Source organism: Caretta caretta, chromosome 2 (genome assembly GCF_965140235.1).
Source record: "Caretta caretta isolate rCarCar2 chromosome 2, rCarCar1.hap1, whole genome shotgun sequence".
NCBI lineage: Eukaryota > Metazoa > Chordata > Testudines > Cheloniidae > Caretta > Caretta caretta.
In genome coordinates, this window is record NC_134207.1 from 97916415 (window position 1) to 97940470 (window position 24056).

At 40.3% G+C, this 24056-nt stretch overlaps 1 protein-coding gene across 12 annotated transcripts in view; it reads right to left on the minus strand.

Moving 5' to 3' along the window:
* Window positions 1-24056, minus strand: part of RTTN (rotatin) — a 151048-nt gene that overhangs the window by 87008 nt on the left and 39984 nt on the right. For all 12 annotated transcript variants that reach the window (XR_007355250.2, XR_007355252.2, XR_007355251.2 and 9 more), the window contains 7 exons: window positions 20638-20737; window positions 15806-15894; window positions 10953-11070; window positions 10543-10639; window positions 8981-9049; window positions 6217-6405; window positions 3351-3590 (listed from right to left, as the gene is read on the minus strand). Coding sequence is in view for 9 of the 12 variants with exons in the window: in XM_075125328.1 (XP_074981429.1) it covers window positions 3351-3590; window positions 6217-6405; window positions 8981-9049; window positions 10543-10639; window positions 10953-11070; window positions 15806-15894; window positions 20638-20737 (902 nt within the window). In the remaining 3 variants the exon portion in view is untranslated. The remainder of the gene's footprint in view (window positions 1-3350; window positions 3591-6216; window positions 6406-8980; window positions 9050-10542; window positions 10640-10952; window positions 11071-15805; window positions 15895-20637; window positions 20738-24056) is intronic.

Here is a 24056-nt window from a genome sequence, read left to right on the forward strand (position 1 = left end):
TGGTCTTGCAGCACTGCTCTCCCAAAGCCAGTGTCATCTTCAGCTTGCTGGGCAAGCAAATAACAAGACGCGAATGTGTGGACAGATGACCAGGGGTCTCTTGGATTGGTACCTGTGCTAGGAAGGCCAGGTGGACCTTGACTGATGACAGAAACAAACCTTGGAGTTTGAGGTGCAGCAGATAATCCAGGATCTCCTGCAGCGGGGCCTGCTCGTCCTGCATACGCCATTCTGAGGCCCAATATGTGAACCTTTTCCATTTGGACAGATAAGTTGCTCTGGTAGAGGGTTTCCTGCTACCCAGCAAGACCTGCTGAACATGGGATGAGCATGCCCATTTGTCTGCACTTAGCCCTGCAATAACCAAGCCAGCAAGTGCAGTGCCACCAGGTTTGGGTGCAAAAGGCTGCTGTGATTCTGGGACAGCAGATCCGGCCAGAAGGGCAGCTACAGCAGGGCGGCTACCAAAAGGCTCAGCAATATGTCGAACGAGTGCTGGCAAGACAATGTGGGAGCTATTAAGATAATACTTGCTCTGTCTTGCTTGATCTTCACAAGGACCTTGTGAATCAACAGCACTGGTGGGAATGCATACAGCGCCCCCAACCATGGAAAGAGAAATGCATCTGATAGGAAGACCCTGTCCATCCCTAGAATCAAACAGAACACAGGTGTGCCATGACCTCATCAGGGATACTGTTCCTGACAGCTTAGTCCATCCTCGTGTAGAATATTGGTTTAAAGAGCTTCTACATCCATGGTAGCCAGGATGGCATTTTCAGGAAGATCATGAATGGATTGTAGTTTCCTCAGGAAGTCGGTGGTGTCTCGAAGATACCTAGGAGTGCTGGTAGCGTAGGGTCTGAGGAGAGAGTCCAAATAGCCAGATAATCCTGCTATCAGGGTGCCAATGCTTCAGATGATGGGGTGTCCACGATTCCCAGGTTTATGGATCTTGGGTAGTAGACAGAATACCCCTGGTCGGGGCTCTAGGGGTGTGTCTGTGTAGATTTGTTCCCATGCTGTAGCAGGGAGTTTCTTGAGCTGATGGTGCTTTTAGTACTCCTCAGTGGGACTGGAGAATAGTGGTCTGTAGAATGTGGTGTTGCCAGGCATCCTCTCCCCTGTAGGAGGGGGGTTTTGCTGTGGGAGCTGTGTCCTCTACCCCGACCTCCGAGCGCGTCTCCTGCACCAAACCCGGTGCCTCCAGCTGTTGCTCCAATGAGACAGCAGATGAGTGATGTGAAGGGGGCATCATCATCACCGGCACGCCCCACACGCTCCAATAAGGCCACTGTGCTGGTCAACGGCTGTGCTGCCAAGACAGCGCTGTAGATGTCGATGCAGCCTCAGGTGCCCAATCACGCCGGTGGGGTCTTGGCAACTGCCCTTCTGTGCCTGAGGAATCTCTTTCCAGTGACCATGGAGGGGCCATCGATGCCTGTGTCTGCCTGCTGACCATCGCTGCCAGAGACCGGTGTTTGGAGTGGAGGGATTGGTGCTGCTATCAGGGGGACCAGTTCCAGTATCCAGGGGACCAGAATCACGACAGAGTGAGCTCCCATGGGGCAGACTACTGAGATCTGCGCCAAGGGTACAACCGTCGGGAAAGCAAACGGTACCAGTAGTACAGAGACCAGCGCCGCTCCCTCAGCGATTTGTGTCGAGATGGTGGGAACCAGGATCGCAGTGCTGGTGACTGAGGCCAAGCCCCAGAGGATCTGGGCCAAGATGCCTGAGATCTGCGGCACAGAGATGGAGAGCGCCGCCTTGTCTCGGGGGATCGGCAGCGCTCCACTGCCCCGAGGGGTCTTAGCAGCTGGCTTACCCTCGTAGGGAGCCTTTACCACTTCCTGCAGCACATGCGGTGTCAGCAGCACGGGCAGAGGCCTCTGCTTTTTCAGTACCGGGGGAGCTTGGGAAAGCGTTGATGCTGCCAGAAGTTTGGGTCCCCTACCGCTCCCGGGTGTCAGTGGTGGATCCTTTAAGGGGCTAAGGGCCCCGACCAGGGAGGCACGTCCACATGGCTCTGGAGTGGCACGACAGCCAGAACCGGGTCCTTTGCCTAATGCTCCATGGCTTTTCTTGCCTGGTGCCGGGGAGCCATCCTTCTTTGTTTTCTTTCAGGGCACCAGCAATGTGCAGTGGTGACAGGCAAAGCCTGGTGCTGGGGTGCACTGCACACCAAGGTGTTAGGCGAGTTTGGTGGGACGGCTCAGACGTCAGACAAAGGGCAGCCTCCATGAGGAGAGCCCGCAAACAACTATCCTGCTCTTTCTGAATTCTGGGTTGAAAATTTTTACAAATACGACACTTGTCCTTCACATGTGATTCCCCCAAGCACTTGAGGCAGCTGCTGTGGGGGTCCTCTACAGGCACAGGCCTGTTACAATCTATGCAGGGCTTATACCCTGGAGACCGGGGCATGCCCCACCTACAGTCCTCGCTGGGACTCTAACTTCTAACTCCACTTAACAATTACTTAACACTAACTACTATAAACAACTATTTACAAGGTCTTAAGGCTCGAAGTCAGAAGAGACAAAACTGCTAGCCTTTGCTATGCAAGGAAAGGCGCTCCAACTAACCGCCATGGGCGGTAAGAAGGAACTGAGAGGGTTCCTTGGGCAGTGCCTGATATACCGACACACGAGCGCGGCACTCAACGGGGCGCCACAGCCGGCCCTATGGATACCGCTAAGGTAAAAATCTCCGACAACCACACACGAGGGCACGCACACACCTAGAATGGAATCGACATGAACAAGCACTTGAAGAACTTGTTTTTACCTTTGTCCTTTGAAAAACACAATCTAGGAAACTGAATACAAAAAACTATCTTATAACAAGTTGCAAAGTCAGGCATACTAGGAAATGCAAAATTAAGATTACCTGTGCCACTATTTGGCCCTCTTGTGCATATTCATAGATTTGAAGGCCAGAAAGGATCATTGTATGACCTGCTGTATAATAAAAAGCACAGGACTTCCCCAAACTAGAGCAATTTTTTTTTTTTTTAAATCCGATCTTGATGCAAATTGCCAGTGAAAGAATCCACCACAACCTTTGGTACATTTTCTGGTGCTTAATTACCCTCTCTGTTAAGTGTGACACAGTCTTTAATTACATGATACTTTCTTCCACAAGACACTTGCCATTATACGTACTAGACACAAAAGGGGATGAAATTAAAGTTGTCTGGACAACCATAAATCTGGAGTGTCCTAACTTGCAAGTGCTTGACTTTGCAAACAAAACATTTTTTTAATGTCGGGCTTTTAACGTAATATACCTATATACCCTGACGCACTACTTTGTAACCAGTGACTACACTCTGCACTTACGCTTACCTGTTGAATGCTGTTTGCCAAGCCACGACCTTTGAAGTGGTCCTGCAAGAGCCAGTGCTACATTTTAAAGCCAGCCTGTCATTTAAAATATAAAAACTCATCCTAGTCACAGCAGCTCTAACTTCCCTGTGGGACACAGCTTGAATTACTGCATTAAGACAATCCTGCAGTCCACCGGTTGTGTGCGTTATCTTCAATGTAAGAATGTCCTCTGAGGATAGCTTTAATGTGTCTAAAAATCTGAAAAAGAAATAAAGGCACGGAATGACAGTTAATAACCTGCAACTTTTAAAATGATTTTAATAGCCACTGATTTCTTCACTTTTCTAGCTCTATTGAGAAAATTAACTGTGAACCTCTTTGATATTCTTTTTGATCAATCATGTCTTTAAGAAAAAAAAATGAACTCTGAGCTGTCTTGTTTTTAAAGGTTGGTTTGTATTGGGAAGCTATTGGGCATAATTATGGTACTTATGTCTTCTCAGTACTAATGTTGGTAGTCACTTCTATGAGAATGCTATTTTATTTTTCGACAGAGTAGACCAAAAAGAGTATGCTAGATCAGTGTGCATTTGCCTATGGAAAATCAGCATAAATATGACTGTCCTGCCATAAGGATGATGTTGTTAGTGGCTCTGCGCCTTCAAATGTCCTAAAGTAGATGAAACTTCCAAAGGATAGCTCCCTCCCCATTCTAATGAAGTCCACAACTCATCATCAGTTCCTCTGCTTGTCCAGCCAATCTACTGAGTTGAAGTAGCTTTATAAAATACCCCAGTTTCACGCCCCACTGAGAATCACTGGCTTCTCCGCCCAATTAGCAGACAGATGTATCAAATTAATTCTATTTTTCGTAGTGATTTTCATGACACGGACATCTGAGAGATGAACTGAAACCAAAACCCTCTCACATACAGTATACTACTCACAGGACATTCAATAGCAATGACAAGGCAAAGATGGGTGGCATTATCAACATGCACGATGCCACTTCATTATGCCCCTCTAAAGAGTTTCAATATAAATGCACCTTTGGAAAAGTCTCAGTTTGGTCAGCTTTGTTCCTTCCTTTTCCCCCTCTCCTTTAATTAAAACATTTCTGCAATGTTCATAGGCATGGAGCTAGCAATATGGGCCCCAGATATCATAAATCCTATTTTAACTAATAGTAAGATGGATAATAAGACAGAAAAGCATCTTATCCTAGATAAGTTACTTCTTAAAAAATTGTTGAGATGAACAGAAACTTGAAGAACTATTTAAAATACACAACCACATCCTGTGATGTATGTGCAGATAACTCATAAGGAACTAGATATGTATACTGAAAATGTGCTCATTAAGACAGGTCACCAGAAGGTGATAAACAGATTCTAGGCAGGAAGGGGGTAGTAAACAGTTCTCTCTCTGGGAGACCTTTGTGTATTGTATGCTTCTGGGCCAACTCAATCTCCATAAAACGAATGTACATACTTTGAGACAGGCTCCATTTGCTGTCTGCGTCAGGTGCAGGCCCAAGGATTTACAAAGACAAAGGAACCCCAAGATAAGCATCTTAACAGGGGACATCCTGGGGTAAGGGACCATATTCAGTAACTGCATAAAAGCAGCAGAGAGGAGATGAGATTTCATCCTTCACCAAGGAATTTAGATGTTAGTGAGTTTGCTTGGATGGAAAAATGGATCTCAGTCAGGCTTGATGAAAATGCTGAGAAGAAAACTTTGGGTAAGAAATTTCTTAATGCAGGAAGATAATTTATTAGTTAAACTTGGGTTCTAGAAAGCATGTTATGTTTTTATTTTATATGTAACCATTTGTTCCCAATGTTCTTATTTATTATCATTTGGAATCTCTGTTCTTTTATAATAAAAACGTATATATTTATACTGAAAACAAGAATATCTCAGTGCAGTGTGTTAAGTAGACTGGTGATCCTGAATTAAACTAGTAAGCTGGTGTGTACTAGTTCTTTGTGAGTAAAGCATCAGAGTCCTCAAAGTGTTCAACAGATCATGGGCTGGGCACTCCAGAAGGATGCTTGGAGGACTTGGGGGTTGGGGTTTGCCTATTGCTAACCTGTACAGGCAGAGCAAGGCCTGAGGAGATAGTGCTTGTTTTGCCAGAGGCTGGTGGAGTCAAGCAGCTGATCCACAGCAGGTACAGACAAGGCCGCCTCACGCTAAGGGCAAGTGGTAGCAAGATGCCTCACAGCCCTGGGTAACCCTGTGAAGCATCACAGATATGTAAGCAGATAATTCAATCCTACTAAATAAATCAAATGCCCTTTGAGCAGAGCCAACTTGTAGGAAATTTAAGCTCTGAAAAATACACCAAAATACAGCAAATTTAAGCACTTTTTAAAATTATGTTAAATGTAATTCACATAGATATGAAGGCCAATTTCTTGTAGGACCACAATAGTCCTTCATGTATATAAAATTAACAGTTTTAAGGAAATTCCATCCCAAACCAACAGTAGATGAAGAATTTAAGTCAAATGTTTACTTCAGCAGGATATAGCACTCTCTAAAACCAAGATGAGCTGCCTCATGTTCAGCAACACTTAGCTTTATGGCTTAACCCTGCTTTCATTGTAATCAAAGGGAGTTTGTTTTTTAATCTATATTAATGGGAGTAGGAGCAGGCTCTAGATTTATCACAGAGCTGCAACTCAGATACATTAGCAGTCCCTGACAGCATTTTTCACAAACAGCCGGTATGTGATCCTTTACCACTTAAAATTATAGCGATTTTGAACCATGAACAGTTTGGACTACAATGCAATATAAAGTTAAAAGGCATTTAACCTTGTAGGAAGGCTACTTTAATTATATTATGATTCAGTATAAAGATATCATGACTTACGCTTGTGCTTCTGTTTCATAGTTCACCAGCTGCAATAGGTTATCAATCCCATGGTACCATGACAGATTCCAAGCCATCTTAAGCATGTCTGACACAGGCTTTGACGCCAAGCAGTCAGAAGATAACAGCAAAACAACAGAGTTAGGACTAACTGCATGATGAGCAGTGACTCTGATTGGGAGGTGATACCTTTAGAAAAATTGTATTGAAATATTCAGTTATAATAAGACAGTCAATCTTTCAACCAAGGTTTTTTGAAAGTCTGCAGAGCGAGAAAAAAAGCCACATTTACTACTTAAGAACACAGAACACAAATATGTCCTTCCCTTCACAACAGCATCCTCCAGTCTGGAAGCTCCAAGTTCCCAGACTAAAGGATTGTGTGCGTGAAGAAAGATTACTCCACTATGAAGAAACCCATTTTTTCCCTTCCAACACACTGAATACAGAGCCTGAAAAGGATTTTCTTACTACCACCACCTACCTGTAAGAGAGAGATAAACAAGTGAAGAACTATACTTTTCTTTGTTTCCACCTCCTTTGGCTAGGAAACATAGTATGGTGTCTGGGCTGCCATATAGGAACACCATAGAATTAGGTAGGTAAAACAAATAGAAATCTAGCTTCTCATTTACTACTACTCCTGCCACAACAACATGGTCACAATATGAGAGAATGCAAGACTCAAAACTGGGCCTCTGAGTAGAAACAAAAGAATAACCGTATAATAAAGGGAAAACACTTCAATCACAATCCAACCCCCCAAAGAAAACAAATCACTCAAAGATGCTCAGAATGAAAACTTTTAAAGCATGCAAAGACTACACATGTATTGTGAGGTTTCATATTTACTTACTGATTTCCATGTAAATTTACTCAGTTTGGAAGTTTATTTTTTGTTTTGTTTTAAAACTGATAGCCCTAAAATTCACCCTGACCTCTGACAGCCAAGCTGGGGTTTCTTGATCTCACACAGTTGCATCAACAACAGATCTGTAGTTCAAACTAGTTCCTGAGTCACAACCCCATTATCTTTAGAGCTTACTGACACTTTCACAACCTTATTAGCCTGATCTGAAAAGTTTAAATGGCAAAAAAAAATTATAAACTTTAAGGTGAGCAAATCTGATATGGAAACCAGAGCAGGGCAAAAAGTATGGAATACCAAAAATGTCATTTTAGTCACTTTTTTGGATAGATTACTTTTTAAAAAGTGATGCAAAGGCCAACCTTAGCCCAAAATCTTTGTCAACCTCATGGGGAAAAAAGGGTGGGAGTGGGGTTTATTTAAAGGTGGTGTTCTTTTGTTGTTGTTTTAACTAAAACAAATATCCCTTGAAGTGTTAGCAATCCAAACACTAATAATGTTCTGGTGCATGAGAACTTGAAATTGGTTAGAAAGTGATTATTAATCAAAGTGAAACAGAGCAGTATATTTTTGTTAACCAGGCTGAGAAAACAACAAAATCCATGAATAGTTAAAAGCCCTGTGCTGATTTTAGGGAGACTTTCACATGTTCCTAGCTCCTTTTAGGATCTGGCCCCTATTGAAAAGTAGGTTAGAGCTTTAAAATTCTTTTAGTTTTAACAGTGTTACATACTATTACAGTAGAAACAAAGCTAAGGATATTGCCTAACAAATGATTTGCTCTGACTGCTAACTATTATGCAAAACCGTAATCACTTCACTGTCACCCTCACTAGTTTGCTTTTCTCCATCTATTGCCTCTTATCATATGCTTAGATTGTAAGCTCCTTGATGCACAGATGTCGTTTCTTTCACATGCATCCGTTAAATGTATAGTGCCTAGCACAATGGGCCACTAGTCCTTCTGCAACCAACAGTATTTTGCAGCTGACAGGTTTACAGGAAACGTAAAACACAGAGCTGAGCAGAAAGTTAACATGACTCGGCATTCCAGGTGTTTAGTGTCTGAGGACACTAATTCTGTCCATGCTTATCTTTGCACTTGTAAATAATCTCACTGACTATCCATGTAAGTTAAACTCTTGCATAAGAGTTTACAGGATCAGAGGACTTGTTAGTCTCTAAGGTGCCACAAGTTTTTGTGGATACAGACTACTTTTCTTTTTGTGGATACAGACTAACACGGCTGCTACTCTGATACAGGATCAGAGTTTTTGTTGCTGTCATCTGCAGCTCACAACGGCAAACAACATTCCTTCAGCTTGAGTAGAGCTGAAGTTTTAAAAAAATAAATCAGAAATTTCAGATCAATTCAGGGAAACAAATAGAATTTTCATGTCTACTAAGTAAAATCTCATTGATATAAAAGCTCCATATTAGTTTACGTATAAAATTAGCACTTGGGCAAAACACACGGTACCATTGCTCTTTATAACACAATTTTCAGAAGCCACACAGATGACTAGGAAACTTACTGCAAATTAACAAGTAAATGGAAAAAACAGAACAGTAAAGCTAATGCATCACAAAATATATTTTAATTTACTTTGAGAATTTTGTTTAGCTTTACTTTTAACACTTCATAATGCTATAGTGCATTTTGTAAAAACAATGAAATCTCATGAAACAATATGACACCTTACTTCAGCACTTACTTTTACATTTTTAATGGGTTGTGAGGAAAGATGCAGTTACCATCATTCTTTTGTGTCAATTTCAAAATGTACAGATTAGTGAGTTTCTACTGTATCTGTATTTTTTTATCCCAGGAATCTATTGGTCCCCAATGGTTGGCAGCACATAGACAAAAATAAAGTTAACTGTAAAGAGGCTTACCGTCTAACAATAGCTACAGGCAAGCTGAAGGCAGTTAGGTTAGAACAATTACTGGATACATCATCGGCCCTGCAAAAAGAAAGATTCATTAAACAGTAGTATTAGACTGAAATTCATCTTTAGCTGCTATTGCCTGACTTAAACCCTGCTTTTTCTACTAAGGCAACACCAATACTTCATAATTCTGATAACCTATCTTTTTATTTCCTTTCTGGCTCTTCACAGGATATTTCTCAACAAACAGTATATTCATATAATATTATTTTGTTAATATTGACTTGTTTGTAGACCATGCAAACAAATAAGGGTTTTTGCAATAATATTATAATTTAAGACATACATATTTTGGTATTTACCTGTAGAATATCTGTTGTATGTGTTTACTGTCTGATAACATTATAGTGGTATATTAAAGCGTTATGGTCAGTTCAAATTAATTCTGTATTTCCTCACATAAAAGTAACAACTCTTTCCAATAAGTTTCAAGTATATGAACTGCAAGAAGACAATACTAACTTTCTTTCCAATGACTTAACATTTGTTTTGAGTGATGAAGCACATACAAATGTTTTTTTGGAAAGACAAACGGATTTTTAAACGGAATCCCAGCTACCATCAATCAAGCAGTATTATTTTTTCAAATTTTAAGAGAGCTTACTGCAGGGATCAGCAATCTTTGGCACGCAGCCCGTCAGGGAAATCCGCTGTCGAGCCAGGACGGTTTGTTTACCTGCAGCGTGCGCAGCTTCGGCCGATCGCAGCTCCCACTGGCCATGATTCACCGTTCCAGGCCAATGGGGCTGTGGGAAGCAGCGGCCAGCATATCCCTCGGACCACGCTGCTTCCCGCAGCCCCCATTGGCCTGGAACGGTGAACCCCGGTCAGTGGGAGCTGCGATCGGCCGAACCTGCACACGCTGCAGGTAAACAAATCGTCCCGGCCAACCAGCGGAATTCCCTCACAGGCCGCATGCCAAAGATTGCTGAACCCTGGCTTACTGTTTAAATAATTGAGGAATGCATTTACAGAAAAGATATGCAAACAAACAATAAGAGCTTTTGCAATAATATTTTAATTTAAGACAAACACAGAATTATTATGAAATATTTATATTGCTGTACAATCCAGAAGCCTCAGCCAGGTTCTGGCCCTATTGTGCTAAGCACCGTACAAACATGACTAACAAAGTATATATCAAATGGTAAGAAATGAAATTATTTCTAATGCATTAATGAAATGTAATGATCAAAGATAATCTGTTGTGAGGTTAAAGGAAAATTTCGTATGCCTCTATCTTGCAAATGACTCTACAGGAGTTATTCAATGTAAGTGCAAGGATCCAACAACTGGATCAAGACCTTTGGATGCAGCCTTTAAAACCTAAGTCCACTGACATCAATAGAGAAACACCCCTTCATATCAATAGGCTTTAGATCAGGCTCTATATTAAATTGTAGGATAAATATTTTGTGCAAACTCAAAAACATAACAAGAAAATTATACATTTTCATACAAAGGGATAATGAAGAGAGGTATAATTAAATTACTATAGTTTTGCTTACCAGATTTCTTTTCTTGATACTTCATCAAACAACAGAAGACAAAGCAATGCTGCACTTTCAGTCAGAACAGCACAGTCATCTCGGAATATCAAGGAAACTGAATAAAACAAGATAAATTTAAAACATTCTTCATTAAAACATTGGTAGTCAACAGTACATACAAGAGCATTGATATAACCCTTTTAACTCAACAGGAGTACTAACTTCAAGAGGAACAGAATACTGGCTCAAATCAGTAAGCCATTTTTTCTTAACATTTTATGCTATCTGAAGTAGCCACAGACTGATCCTGTGTCAGTGAAGAGTTTGGTATTTGTTTTTTGGGGGGAGGGAGGAGAGTTTGTAAATAGCTAGTCATATTTCAGACATTTTCTTTCCATTTAAAGTACTTCAAAGCTTTTTCAAGTCACCTCTCAATAACGTTAGCAGGATAGAAGGCTGCTGTGCTAATGACAGGCGTATAATTGGATCAGCATATACAAGTTTTCGTAGAACTGTAAGACATGGCAACACAATACATTCCATGATCTGCAGGGGAGAAAAAAAAGAGTATGTTAATGTAGATGCCTCCCTATATGCAGTTCTATATAGTCAAGTAAATGAGAAAATTCTTAATTTATGATTAGTAGACAACTGCCATGCTAGGAATTTCTACTATTTATCTCCTCAAAAGACCAAAAGCACCAAGACCTAGAAAACTGTTAACCAATAAGATTGAATCTGGAAATCAGTGCATCCTAACTGGCTATAATAAGTTCAGTGGGATATTTTTAATTACTTCCAGGTGTAAACAGATATTTTTCTGGACCTCTAACCTCACACCCCTCCTTGAATGTTCATTTCAAAAAACAAAATTAAAGTCTATATTAGAAAGATTTCCAAATAGCTCTAATTAAATAAAGTATAAATAATATTTTATACTTTATGGCATTTTTCATCTGCAGATCTCAAAGTGCAGCACAGCAGTGACTAAATTTTGTTATCCCCAAATTACAGATAGGAAAACCGAAAAACAGATAGGTAAGGTAACTTGCCCAAGATTAGAGTGTCAGTGGACTAGCCAGAAACAGAACCAAGGCCTCATTCAGAATGTAAAGAGCAGAATACATTTGGACAATTTGTCCAGTGAACACCAAGAACTAAAGCCACTATCTCTTTCAGATATTAGTATTTCAGAGACTATTCCATTACTTTGCTTTCCTTAGTTTCTATACTTAAGATTTGTTTTGTGAAATCTGTTTGCACCACTATAACTAGAGGCTGCTTCTGAGGCTTTATTTAAAACTCTGCTCTCCCCAGCGCTCCATTGGCAGCCCTCCCCAAAAGGATACTTACAGTACAGTTTTTAAAAAATTATTGAAAAGTTTATATTTCTATGTATATTTTTTCAAACTGGTGCATTAAGTTATCTTGATATTGTATGCAGTCAATATCTAAGTACAAAAAAAACTGAATGCACATGGGAATTAAGCCATGGTCTCACCACCATAAGGGGGTCCCTTCAGATCAGGGTAGAGAGATCCTAGTGGAGAGTTTTCATAGATGAAGCTCATAACTGTTCTGTGGTTAGAGAACTTCACTCTCCAGGTCTGTCAGTCTAGTCACATTTCAAGAGCATTTTGAAAGTATTGGTGACTGACTTAATCTAGCAAAATGTTCAATATTCCAGTCATTAATTTTAGCCAAGTTTTTATTTATGATGGATATTCAGTCTTTTTATGATGTATAAGGTTTATTTTAGGAAAATGAAGATAGTGACTTCGCCTTTCTATATCAATTAATCCACCTTCCTTTCCCACCTGTCCACTTTGAGCATACCATAGATAAACAAACAAAACACACCAGCCAAAACAGAAGTAACACAGTTAGTGATATCTTACTGTGATTTCCAAATTTCCTGTACACACAAACAACCTTCTCCCCACTAAGATTAAGAGAAAAATTTTCAGAAGTGCTTAAGTGACTTAATATTGACTTAGACTTGACTTTTACTGTGACTTAGGTGCTTGGTTAATTTAAGCACTAATTTTTTACTCTAGATTCACAACCAGTGCTCTTCCTCAATCATGCCTATTAAGGGGTTTCTACTCTGATATTCTTTAACAAAAATTCTGCTTGTTTGCATCAGTACTATAGTGTTAACTATAGACAATTCTCTAAGTCAAAAGGATTTTCTTAGCTTAGTATTCTGTATGTTAAACAAAAACATAATATCATGCTAAAATAAAATTGGCAAAATAGAGCTGTGGGAATTAAACCTCTTCTGCAGCAATAGCCTTGAGTAGATCTCACATTCAAGCTATCAGAATCTGGCGATAGAACTCCTTAATGTGACTGAGGTAAGATACCTTTTCCAGTGTCAATATTTAAAAACATTTCTTCATAAACTTAAAATTAAAACTTCTGTAAAATTAACAAGTGTTTTGTGGTCTTCAGACTCCTAAGGGAATTCTACACCAAAAAATTAAAAATTCAGCAAAATTTGCCCATTCCCAGCTTCTCGCAAACAGAAGCTAGGGACATCATCCCTGCCCATCTGGTTAACAGCCACTGATGGACCTATTCTCCATGAACTTATCTAGTTCTTTTTTGAACCCTGATATAGTCTTGGCCTTCACAACATCCTCTGGCAAGGCATTCCACAGGTTGACTATGCATTGTGTGAAAAACATACTTACTTTTGTTTGTTTTAAACCTGATGCCTATTAATTTCATTTCAACCTAGTTCTTGTGTTATTTGAAGGAGTAAATAGCACTTTCTTATTTACTTTCTCCACATCAGTCATGATTTTATAGACCTCTATTATAGACTTTCTCCACATCAGTCATGATTTTATAGACCTCTATAGTTGTCTCTTTTCCAAGCTGAAAAGTCCCAGTCTTATTAATCGCTTCTCATATGGAAGCAGTTCCATACCCGTAATCATTTTTGTTGCCCTTTTCTGAATCTTTTCCAATTCCAATATCTTTTTTAAAATGGGGCAACCACATCTGCACACAGTATTCAAGATGTGGGCGTACCATGGATTTATAACCTGAAGTATCGAAGTGTATGAGAGCCAGCAGCCAAAGTTAATCCAAGCAAATAGCCTGTGAACAGCCTATTGCCCAAGACGTTTTTACATAAAGCATTCAAACACTTTGAAATAATGAACGATCATGAAATTTTAAGTGTTTTCTAATCAATCACAAACACAAAAAGGCTTGGGCATGTCTGACTGTTTGCTACAAACTCGTTGTTCAATTCTATGGGTGACCTTGTCTGCTGAGATTTCCCTGGTGAATGCTCTGTAGGACAGCAGTTTTCAAGCATTCAGGAGGCTGTTTTATTTCTATCTGTATGTTCCTCAATAAACTTTGGATGTTTTACAATGCATGTCTGCTTCTTATAGATTACACGCTGTTGAGGACTGGACTTTAGGAGTCCAGGATGCAACCTTTAAAGACAATGTTTGTCTTTATGAACCCTTTAAAATCACTTTTTAGTCTTCAACAAGGGAGAGATTAGAGATTTCAATATTTTCGTTAATGACTTGGATAGTGGACTGGAAGCAGGATTATAAAAATCTGCACAGGAGACCAAGCTGGGAGGGGTTGCAAGCACTTTGGAGGATATGATTAGAATTCAAAACAACCTAACCAAATTAGAGAATTGGTCTGAAATCAACAAAATGAAATTCAATAAAGATTAGTGCAAATACTACACTTCAGAAGGAAAAATAAAATAAACTACAAATGGCGGTAATGACTAGCTAGGTTGTATACTGCTGAAAAGATCTGGGGGCTGATAGTGAATCACAAATTGAATGAGAGTCAGCAATGAGATGCAGTTGTGAAAAAGGCCAACTTTCTAGGGTGCATTAACAAAAGCGTTGTTTGTAAGACACGGGAGGTAAATGTCCCACTCTACTCGGCACTGGTGAGTCCCCAGATGGAGTACTGTGTCCAATTCTGGGTGCCACACTTCAGAAAAGATGTGGATAAATTGGAAAGAGTCCAAAGGAGAACAAAAAATATAACAAGTACAGTAACGTTGTCCCAGTTAATGTTATTTTGTTATTAGGTCGCTGACCTATTAGAGAACATACTCCTTTAAAGTCCTGCAATGTTCCCTTATAACGCTGTTTGGCTCCCCGGCCCACTGCTCTAATCGGGAAGCAGGCAAGCCCCTACTCCACGGGCAGTAGCGCTGGACAGGCGGAGCGGAGCAAGCCCCCACCACTCTCCCCGGCACGAGGTCCAGGCAGGCGGAGCGGAGCAAGCCCCGTGCCTCCACCCCGCTCCCCGGCAGGAGCGCCAGGCGGGTGGAACAGGGCAAGCCCCAGCGCCCCAACCCCACTACACCCCTGCCTCAACCAAGCTTCACAATCATCATTGCCGAGTACAGTATTAAATTGTTTGTTTAAAATTATTTAAAACTTATACTGTATATGTATATAATGTCTTTTGTTTGGCGAAATTTTTTTTCCTGGACCCTACCCCCCCTCACCCATTTATATTAATTCTTATGGGGAATTGGATTTGCTTAACAGCGTTTCGCTGAAAGTTGCATTTTTCAAGAACATCACTAGGACGTTAAGTGAGGAGTTACTGTATTAGAAAACCTGACCTTTGAGAAAAGGTAAAAAAAACTCTGCATGTTTCGTCTTGAGAAAAGATGACTGAGGGGGAACCTGATAGCCCTTAACATATCTTAAAACTGTTATTATAAAGAGATCAACTGTTCTTCACGTCCTCTGATTGTTGGACAAGAAGCAATGGGTTAATGTGTAGCAAGGGAGATTTAGTTTAGGTATTAGGAAAAACTAACTAGAAGGGTAACTAAATTGAAGAACAGGATTCCAAGGTACCCACTGCTGGAGGTTTTTAAGAACAGATTGGGCAAAATCTGTCAGGAATGGTCTAGGCTTACTTGGTCCTGCCTCACCAGAAAGGGCTGGACTTGATGACCTCTTGAAGTCCCTTCCAGACCATTTCTATGATTCTGCGTTAATGGGGATAGCAGATTCTTCCATCGCAATTTTGATAACTATATTAACTACACATATGGATTAAGTTAATAGAGAACCTACCATAAGCAAAAGCCAAGTGAAGAAAGCAAACATACAGCAAGATTACATACTTGTGTTCTTAGATGGTCGTGTTATTAGTGTAATTAATGTACTTAAAGACTGTGCTTAAAAAAAAAAAGAGGTAGATATCAAGTTCTACTGCTTTTACCACAACATTTACAAAAATAAACAACTCATGGTAATATTTTTACCTTGCCATCCCGGTGTACACATTCAGTAAAGTAAACAAATAACTTATCTATCAAACCCAGTTTTTTCACAACATCATGCATTTTGGCATCTGTAAGAGAAAAAAGCATTAGCAAAAGCCATTAGTTCCACACCAATTTTATATTTAACTTCCTGGGTGGGAGCACACTATTTTAATGCTGGTGAGATGTACTAATGTTACATCACTGAATGCTAAAGCCCTCTAGCCACGGAATAGGTACAGCACAGGTAATAGCAGTGCAAGCCTCCTCAAAGCCTTTTCAACATGTCTTACACCTATTCTCAAGGGGTGACAAGGAAGTTCGGTTTACACACCCAATCAACACTTGACCTCAGGAATGAGGCTGCCAATGACTATGCCAGTCATGATGGTAGTTGTGGAGATATAGATACCTGCCTACTAAGTGTAAGAGACCATGAACTCATTTTCCCTCAGCACCTAGGAGACATCAGAGAATGATTTTTACCATTATTCCTCAAGTGAAAGGATCTGTATCTCATTGCCAATCTCTTTCATACACCAACCCCTTGGATTATTTTATTAAATACTCTGAATATTGGTTTATTGACAAGGATAAACTCTTTGGTGGAGAGACATTTTGTTATCTGTTTGTACTGTGCCTAATGCCATGAGGCTCAGGTCCATAACAGGAGTTCCTAGAGCTGCCACAATTAAAATAAAAAAATAAATGGAAAGCTAGGTGAAACTCCCACTGAGGTTGATGGAACCATGATTTCACCTGGGATATTTACAATGTTTATCATTGCTTAACACACCAGTAAGTTTTTAAACATACTCAAATGAAATTATTTTTCAGTACAATTACCACCACCTACAGCACCTGGCTCAAAAATAAAAACTGTAATCAAACACTCAGGAAGGTATTTCAGAGGCTGTTTTTTTTTGTTTGTTTTTAAAATGAGAGAGATTCTTCTCTTGGGAATTTAAGATTATTGGGCTGAGTAAAATAGCTGCAGTTTCACCCTGAGTCATGCTTGGTATTTCCTATCTAAAGGTTGAAAACTACAACAGCCAACATGGAATGTATTTCACTAGATGTAAAAGAACTGTACGCATGTATATGACCTACCAAGAAAATGCAAATTTGATATTTGAAATGTCAGTATCTTTTCATTGTAGAAAACTGAGTTAACTCCTACTACTAGGGTTTCTTGCTAGGAGAAAGAAACAGTACTTATCTGCAACTGGAATTTGAATAGATTATGTACAGATCCACTCTTGGAATGCACCTGTGCACTCTACATAAAGCCTGAAGCTCTCTGAGTTCAGACTACTGAGTGCACCTGAACCATGTATTGACCCAGAGAATGTTCCCTTCAACGTTTGCATGCCTTCACTTAAATTTGTTCTTTAACAAAATTTGTATATTTTCTCCCTGTGCTCCCACAGATTTTTTTTATTTGTGATACCATCTCCCCAAATCTACTACATTAAAAACAACAGGGAGTCTATAACTTCATTATAATAGACAGTGTAATCACAGAAGCTAATCTTGATTCTGTGAAAGCCTCTGCCAACTCACAAGTGACATTTCAGCCCCTTTTAATTGCAGGCAGCTTCTTAAGATTAAGCAGAGTGAGGAACATTATCTAGCTGAACTCTAGCCACCATTGACGTCCTGGCCAGCAAAGAACATAAATTCAGAAAGACAGAAGGAACTCCTCATTCAGACTGAACCCCCTTTGGTACACATGCTTCCTAGACTAGATCAGGCTAATGTAAACTGCTCCTTGTTAGCTGCAATTGAAGCTCTACTGTGCCCAGGCACATCAGTTGAGACCGGTGGTGTGAATGACCCAGTCAGGCTTTTTCACAAAACACTTCTCTTAAATAAAAGCAATAGCTACTTGCCTTCCCTCAACCTCCTCAACATTCTACTAGATTCTTTAAGGGGAGATCTAACTGAACTGAGAGGAAAAGGCAAGTTATAAAAACTTTTGGAAAGCTTATTCCTTATGCTGTCGACTCTGAGTCAGGCACAGCAATGTAGAGTGACAGGTTTCAGAGTAGCAGCTGTGTCAGTCGGTATCCGAAAAAAGAACAGGGGTACTCGTGGCACCTTAGAGACTAACAAATTTATTAGAGCATAAGCTTTCATGGGCTACAGCCCACTTCATCGGATGCATAGAATGGAACATATAGTAAGAAGATATATATATATACACACATACACACATACAGAGAACATGAAAAGGTTGAAGTAGCCATACCAACTGTCAGAGGCTAATTAAGACGAGCTATTATCAGAAGGAAAAAAAAACTTTTGTAGTGATAATCAAGATGGTCCATTTAGACAGTTGACAAGAAGGTCTGAGGATACTTAACAAAGGGAAATAGATTAAATACGTGTCATGACCGAGCCACTCCCAGTCTCAATTCAAACCCAAGTTAATGGTATCTAGTTTGCATATTCATTCAAGCTCAGCAGTTTCTCATTGGAGTTTGTTTTTGAAGCTTTTCTGTAGCAAAATTGCCACTTTTAAGTCTGTTACTGAGTGGCCAGAGAGGCTGAAGTGTTCTCCTATGGATTTTTGAATGTTATGATTCCTAATGTCAGATTTGTGTCCATTTATTCTTTAGTCTGGTTTGGCCAATGTACATGGCAGAGGGGCATTGCTGGCACATGATGGCATATATCACATTGGTAGATGTGCAGGTGGCTAATGTGATTAGGTCCTATGATGGTGTCACTTGAATAAACATGTGGACAGAGTTGGCATTGGCCTTTGCTGTAAGGATAGGTTCCTGGGTTAGTGTTTTTGTTGTGTGGTTGCTTCAGGTTGGGGGGCTGTCTGTAAGTGAGGACTGGTCTGTCTCACAAGATCTGAGAGAGTGAGGGATCATTTTTCAGGATAGGTTGTAGATCTTTGATGATGCGCTGGAGAGGTTTTAGTTGGGGGCTGAAAGTGACAGCTAGTGGCGTTCTGTTATTTTCTTTGTTGGGCCTGTCCTGTAGTAGGTGACTTCTGGGTACTCTTCTGTTTTTTCACTTCAGCAGGTGGGTATTGTAGTTTTAAGAATGCTTGACAGAGAGCTTGTAGGCGTTTGTGTCTGTCTGAGGGAATTGACGCAAATGCAGTTGTATCTAAGAGCTTGGCTATATACAATGGATCGTGTGGTGTGTCCTGGATGGAAGCTGGAGGCATGTAGGTAAGTAAAACAGTCAATAGGTTTCTGGTATAGGGTGGTGTTTGCGTGACCATCACTTATTAGCACAGTAGTGTCCAGGAAATGGACAGCTTGTGTGGATTGGTCTAGGCTGAGGTTGATGGTGGGATGGAAATTGTTGAAATCATAGTGGAATTCCTCTTCCATGGGTCCAGATGATGAAGATGTCATCAATGTAGCGCAAGTAGAGTAGGGGCATTAGGGGACGAGAGCTGAGGAAACGCTGTTCTAAGTCAGCCATAAAAATGTTGGCATACTGTGGGGCCATGCGAGTACTCATAGCAGTGCCACTGACTTGAAGGTATACATTGTCCCCAAATGTGAAACAGTTGTGAGTGAGGACAAAGTCTCACAGGTCAGCCACCAGGTTTGCCGTGACTTTATCTGGGATACTGTTCCTAATAGCTTGTAGTCCATCTTTGTGTGGAATGTTGGTGTAGAGAGCTTCTATATCCCTAGTGGCCAGGATGGTGTTTTCTGGAAGATCACAGATGTGAAAACACTTTAACCTCTCTGGCCACTCAGTAAAAGACTTAAGGGTGGCAATTTTGCAACAGAAAAGCTTTAAAAACAGACTCCAACGAGAAACTGCTGAGCTTGAATGAATATGCAAACTAGATACCATTAACTTGGGTTTGAATTGAGACTGGGAGTGGCTGGGTCATTACACATATTGAATCTATTTCCCCATGTTAAGTATCCTCACACCGTCTTGTCAACTGTCTAAATGGGCCATCTTGATTATCATTACAAAGGGTTTTTTTTCCCCTTCTCCTGCTGATAATAGCTCATCTTAATTAATTAGCCTCTTACAGTTGGTATGGCTACTTCCACCTTTTCATGTTCTCATATATTTTCTTACTATATGTTCCATTCTATGCATCCGATGAAGTGGGCTGTAGCCCACGAAAGCTTATGCTCAAATAAATTTGTTAATGTAATGTAGAGTGAGTTAGCCAAGCCTCAAGACCATTTCAGTAAGAGAAGACTCTACTGTTCCAGTGAGTGCTTGTGTTTTCAAGTGTAACTTAATAATAATCAAGTTAAAGACTGACCTCGCCCACTTGAAGAAAATACTGCAGTCTACAAAATAGAGTTCATAATCTAAAAAGTGACAATCTCAGCCAAGAATTGGATAACACTAAAAAAAACCCTACTCTTTGCTAAAGAGAATGGTCTCTTCCACGCAAGCAGAAATAACTAGCATGGAAATGCAGGAATTTTGCAGTGTCATTATCTCTAATAAACAAGAATAAATTAGGTGATAAAGTTCAAGGAAAAAAAGGAAGGAAAACACATGTTGACTGGGTCAATCTAAAAAGCCCTATTTTAAATCCCAACCATTAGGTTTACCGTAACTTTGCAGAATTATACTTGCCCTCTGACCCAGGTAGAGCCATTCTTTTTTCCCCCGATGGGAGAATAAAATCTACATCCCTCATTCTCAAGTATAACAAGAGCAGGCAAGTAAATCTTGAACTTGGGCTGTGAAATTTTCATGACAGTTTTGCAATATTGGTCTGATAATATAAGGGGAAGTTACATAGTTAAATTTTGAAAATAGCATTTCAAGCAGAAAACCAGCTCACCAGCACATGAATCAATATTTCCAGAACACTTTACCTTGCATAATTATAGCTAGCTGCTCTGCTGCAGACTTTCTCAAAACTAGGTCAATGGTGTCAGAAGTAAGAATACCATACAGTTTTTCCACTGCCTCATCCTATTAAAACAAAACTGTATTTAGAAATACATTACAATATATGTCTCTTAGTTAAACAGGAAAACTAGCCCTCTGATTCCCTCAAAGTGTAGGACATATAACAAACGATCTAAATAAAATGTGACTAGGATCCATTCTAAAAATCCTTACAAGCAGCATATATATATTCACTCAGAACTGATCATGGTCTGATTTACTGAGCTTCTAAAGCATTTCTTGGGGAACAAAAAATTAACAATTTCCAGAATGTAGCAATTGGAAACAACAACAACAACGTATCATGCCCATTGTTTTTTAAAGTATGCAAAAACAGACATTTCAAAAAAGTATTTATATTCTGTCATAAATATAAATGGAAGGCTAACCACCTTTCTGTATACAGTGCTCTAAAATCCCTCCTGGCCAGAGGTAAAGTCCTTTTACCTGTAAAGGTTTAAGAAGCTCAGGTAATCTGGCTGGCACCTGACCCAAAATGACCAATGAGGGGACAAGATACTTTCAAATCTGGAGGGGGGCGGGAAAGCCTTTTTTCTGTCTGTGTGATACCTTTGCCGAGAACAGATCAAGGATGTAAGCCCCCCAACTCCTGTAAAGTTAGTAAGTAATCTAGCTAGAAAATGCATTCGGTTTTCTTTGTTTTGGCTTGTGAAATTTGCTGTGCTGGAGGAAATGTGTATTCCTGTTTTTGTGTCTTTTTGTAACTTAAGTTTTTGCCAAGAGGGATTCTCTATGTTTTGAATCTGACTGCCTGTAAGATTATCTTCCATTCTGATCTTTACAGAGTTGTTCTCTTATCTTTTTTTCATTCTTCTAATACAGTTCTGATTTTTAAGACTCTGATTGGGTTTTTTGGGTCTTAAAAATCCAAGGCTGGTTTGTGCTCATCTTGTTTATTCTCAAACCTCCCCAGGAAAGGGTGTGTAAGGGCTTGGGGGGATATTTTGGGGAAATAGGAACTCCAAGTGGTCCTTTCCCTGTTATTTGTCTAAATCACTTGGTGGTGGCAGCATACTGTTCAAGGACAAGGTGAAATTTGTGCCTTGGGAAAGTTTTTAACCTAAGCTGGTAAAAATAAGCTTAGAGGGTCTTTCATGCGGGTCCCCACATCTGTACCCTAGAGTTCAGAAGGGGGAGGGAACCCTGACATACTCATACTCATTCTTCTTGTGTAATTAACAAGTGCGGTAACGTACATTATTATTACATGCATATATTCATGATTATGTGACGTAGTTACCTACAATAGCAGGGAATTAGAGTCAATAGTCCTAGATCCTATGTTCACTACATTGACATGTTCACTACTTGACATTTCAATGCAGTATAGTTTTAGCTAAATGAAAAAGACTCTCTAAAATGGCTTGTGTTTAGGTCAGCTATTAAGTTCAACATATACAGAGAGATTTTAGATCTTACATTTTTAAAAAAAAATCAATGGTAAACTGAGTGGCTACATTATTTTTACACTGGAGGAAGAATGTCATCTTTCACAACTCATTTAACATTTTGATTTATTTTATTGGTTGCTATTTGCTTCCATCAGTTTCCTGCAGACCATGAACTTCTAATCTAGAGCCCAACAGCCACAAGTAGGTCCTGGATTTTATCTTATATTATAGATGTAGGATTTGCTTGTATGGTAAGGAACTGTTTTGCACCTGTCTTATCCTGGATTACAAGCATCTGTTATTTGGGTTTGAGGTTGCACAACATAAGCAGCTGGGATATTAAATGGTTTTCAGCAAGTTTCAACATACAGTAATATGACCAAAAAGGTATATATTTACCTGTTGGTCTCCCAGAAAGCATGAGATGTTCACCTATCTATATCTTCTGCAGCAGATATTGCACCTACCTAAGGGCCTGCTGTTTTTCCCCTTCCCTTAACCTGTTTACTTGTCTGTCTATCCTTACATTATCAGCTCTATGGAGCAGAAACTCCTTGAGTGTCTCAAAAGAAGCCAGCACATAGTGGACGCTACTGTATATGATAATCATGCATTCTACGCCAAAGTTACTTTCCATGGGAATTCCTTCCATGATTGTGAGAATAACTGTGAGAACGTGGATCTATGGAATTTTGTTCAACTTGAAGCAAAAACACAGCTAAAGACAAGATGACAGTACGAAGAGAACTCTGACATTTGCTTTGATGTCAGCCTGTATTATTAAAAAATTATAGTAGGAACTACCTAACACTATTACCAAAGGTTACGTGGTTGTTTATGTATTAATCCCATTTCAATTGTTCATATCTTCATCATAAAATTTTAATTTTTTGGGCTGAGATTATCTAGACAGACTACCCAATGAGAATATTTTTTGGAAACTGAGCAACTGAGCAGCTGTTTGAGTGAAAGGAGAGATTTTTTAAAAGGTACACTTTTCCCATGATTAGAAAAGTCTTGTAATCTTTTGTTTCCCAGCAGCACAAGTGGCCAGAGGCAGACACTTGACATTTGGTCTGGAAATATTTCACAATGAAAAGTGCCTTTGAGTATTCTAGTAAAAGATAGTTTTGATTTAACAGAACCATGACCGTTTGAAAAAATGTTCTACTCATGCACAATAGAATTTTAACAAGTGTGATAAGCTATTATAGTGTGCAGCTAAGTACATCCACTTTGCATTTGTGGAGCTAACGCTAACTTATCTGCACAGGGTAAAATCTAGTGAAGCTGAGTAGTAAGTGAACCCATGTCTCATTCAATGTTACACCTTGTGATGGGGTGGACTAGGTCCAGAGGCCCCCTGCTGGAGGCCTCATGGCCCTGCCTCACCGTGCCCCAGAAAGCAGAGGAGAAGTACTCCAGGCAGCCTAGAGTGGCTGCAGAGGAAGCAGCCAATCAGAGGGGCTGCTGGACGGCCAACCAGAGGTCACGAGGGCCATACGAAAAGCAGCCGAGACAGAGCAGTCAGTTGCTTCCTGGAGCTGAAAGACAGAGGGCTGGGTTCCTGGCTGGCTGGAAGAGCAACAGGACCACAGACAGCTCAGTGTGGGCAGGGCTGAGACCAGGAAGGACTGCCGAAGATCAGAGAAGCTAAGAAGGAGCTCCTGGGTGGCTGCAGGGACCAAGCAAGGACTGAGCCCAGAAACTAGCCAGACCAAGCAAGGGTACCACGATGGGCCCTATTGGTCTGGTTAAAGATTGAGCCTAGGGAGGGCTGCCGAAAAGGACACCCCAATGGAGAGTACTGCGATGGGCCCTGTTAGACTGTTATAGAGGGCAGTGTCTCTGGGGGGAAGCCTTGGTGGAAGACAGTGTGTGAGACTCAGCCAGAGGGCTGAGTCATTGAAGACACATCAAAAAAACCACTG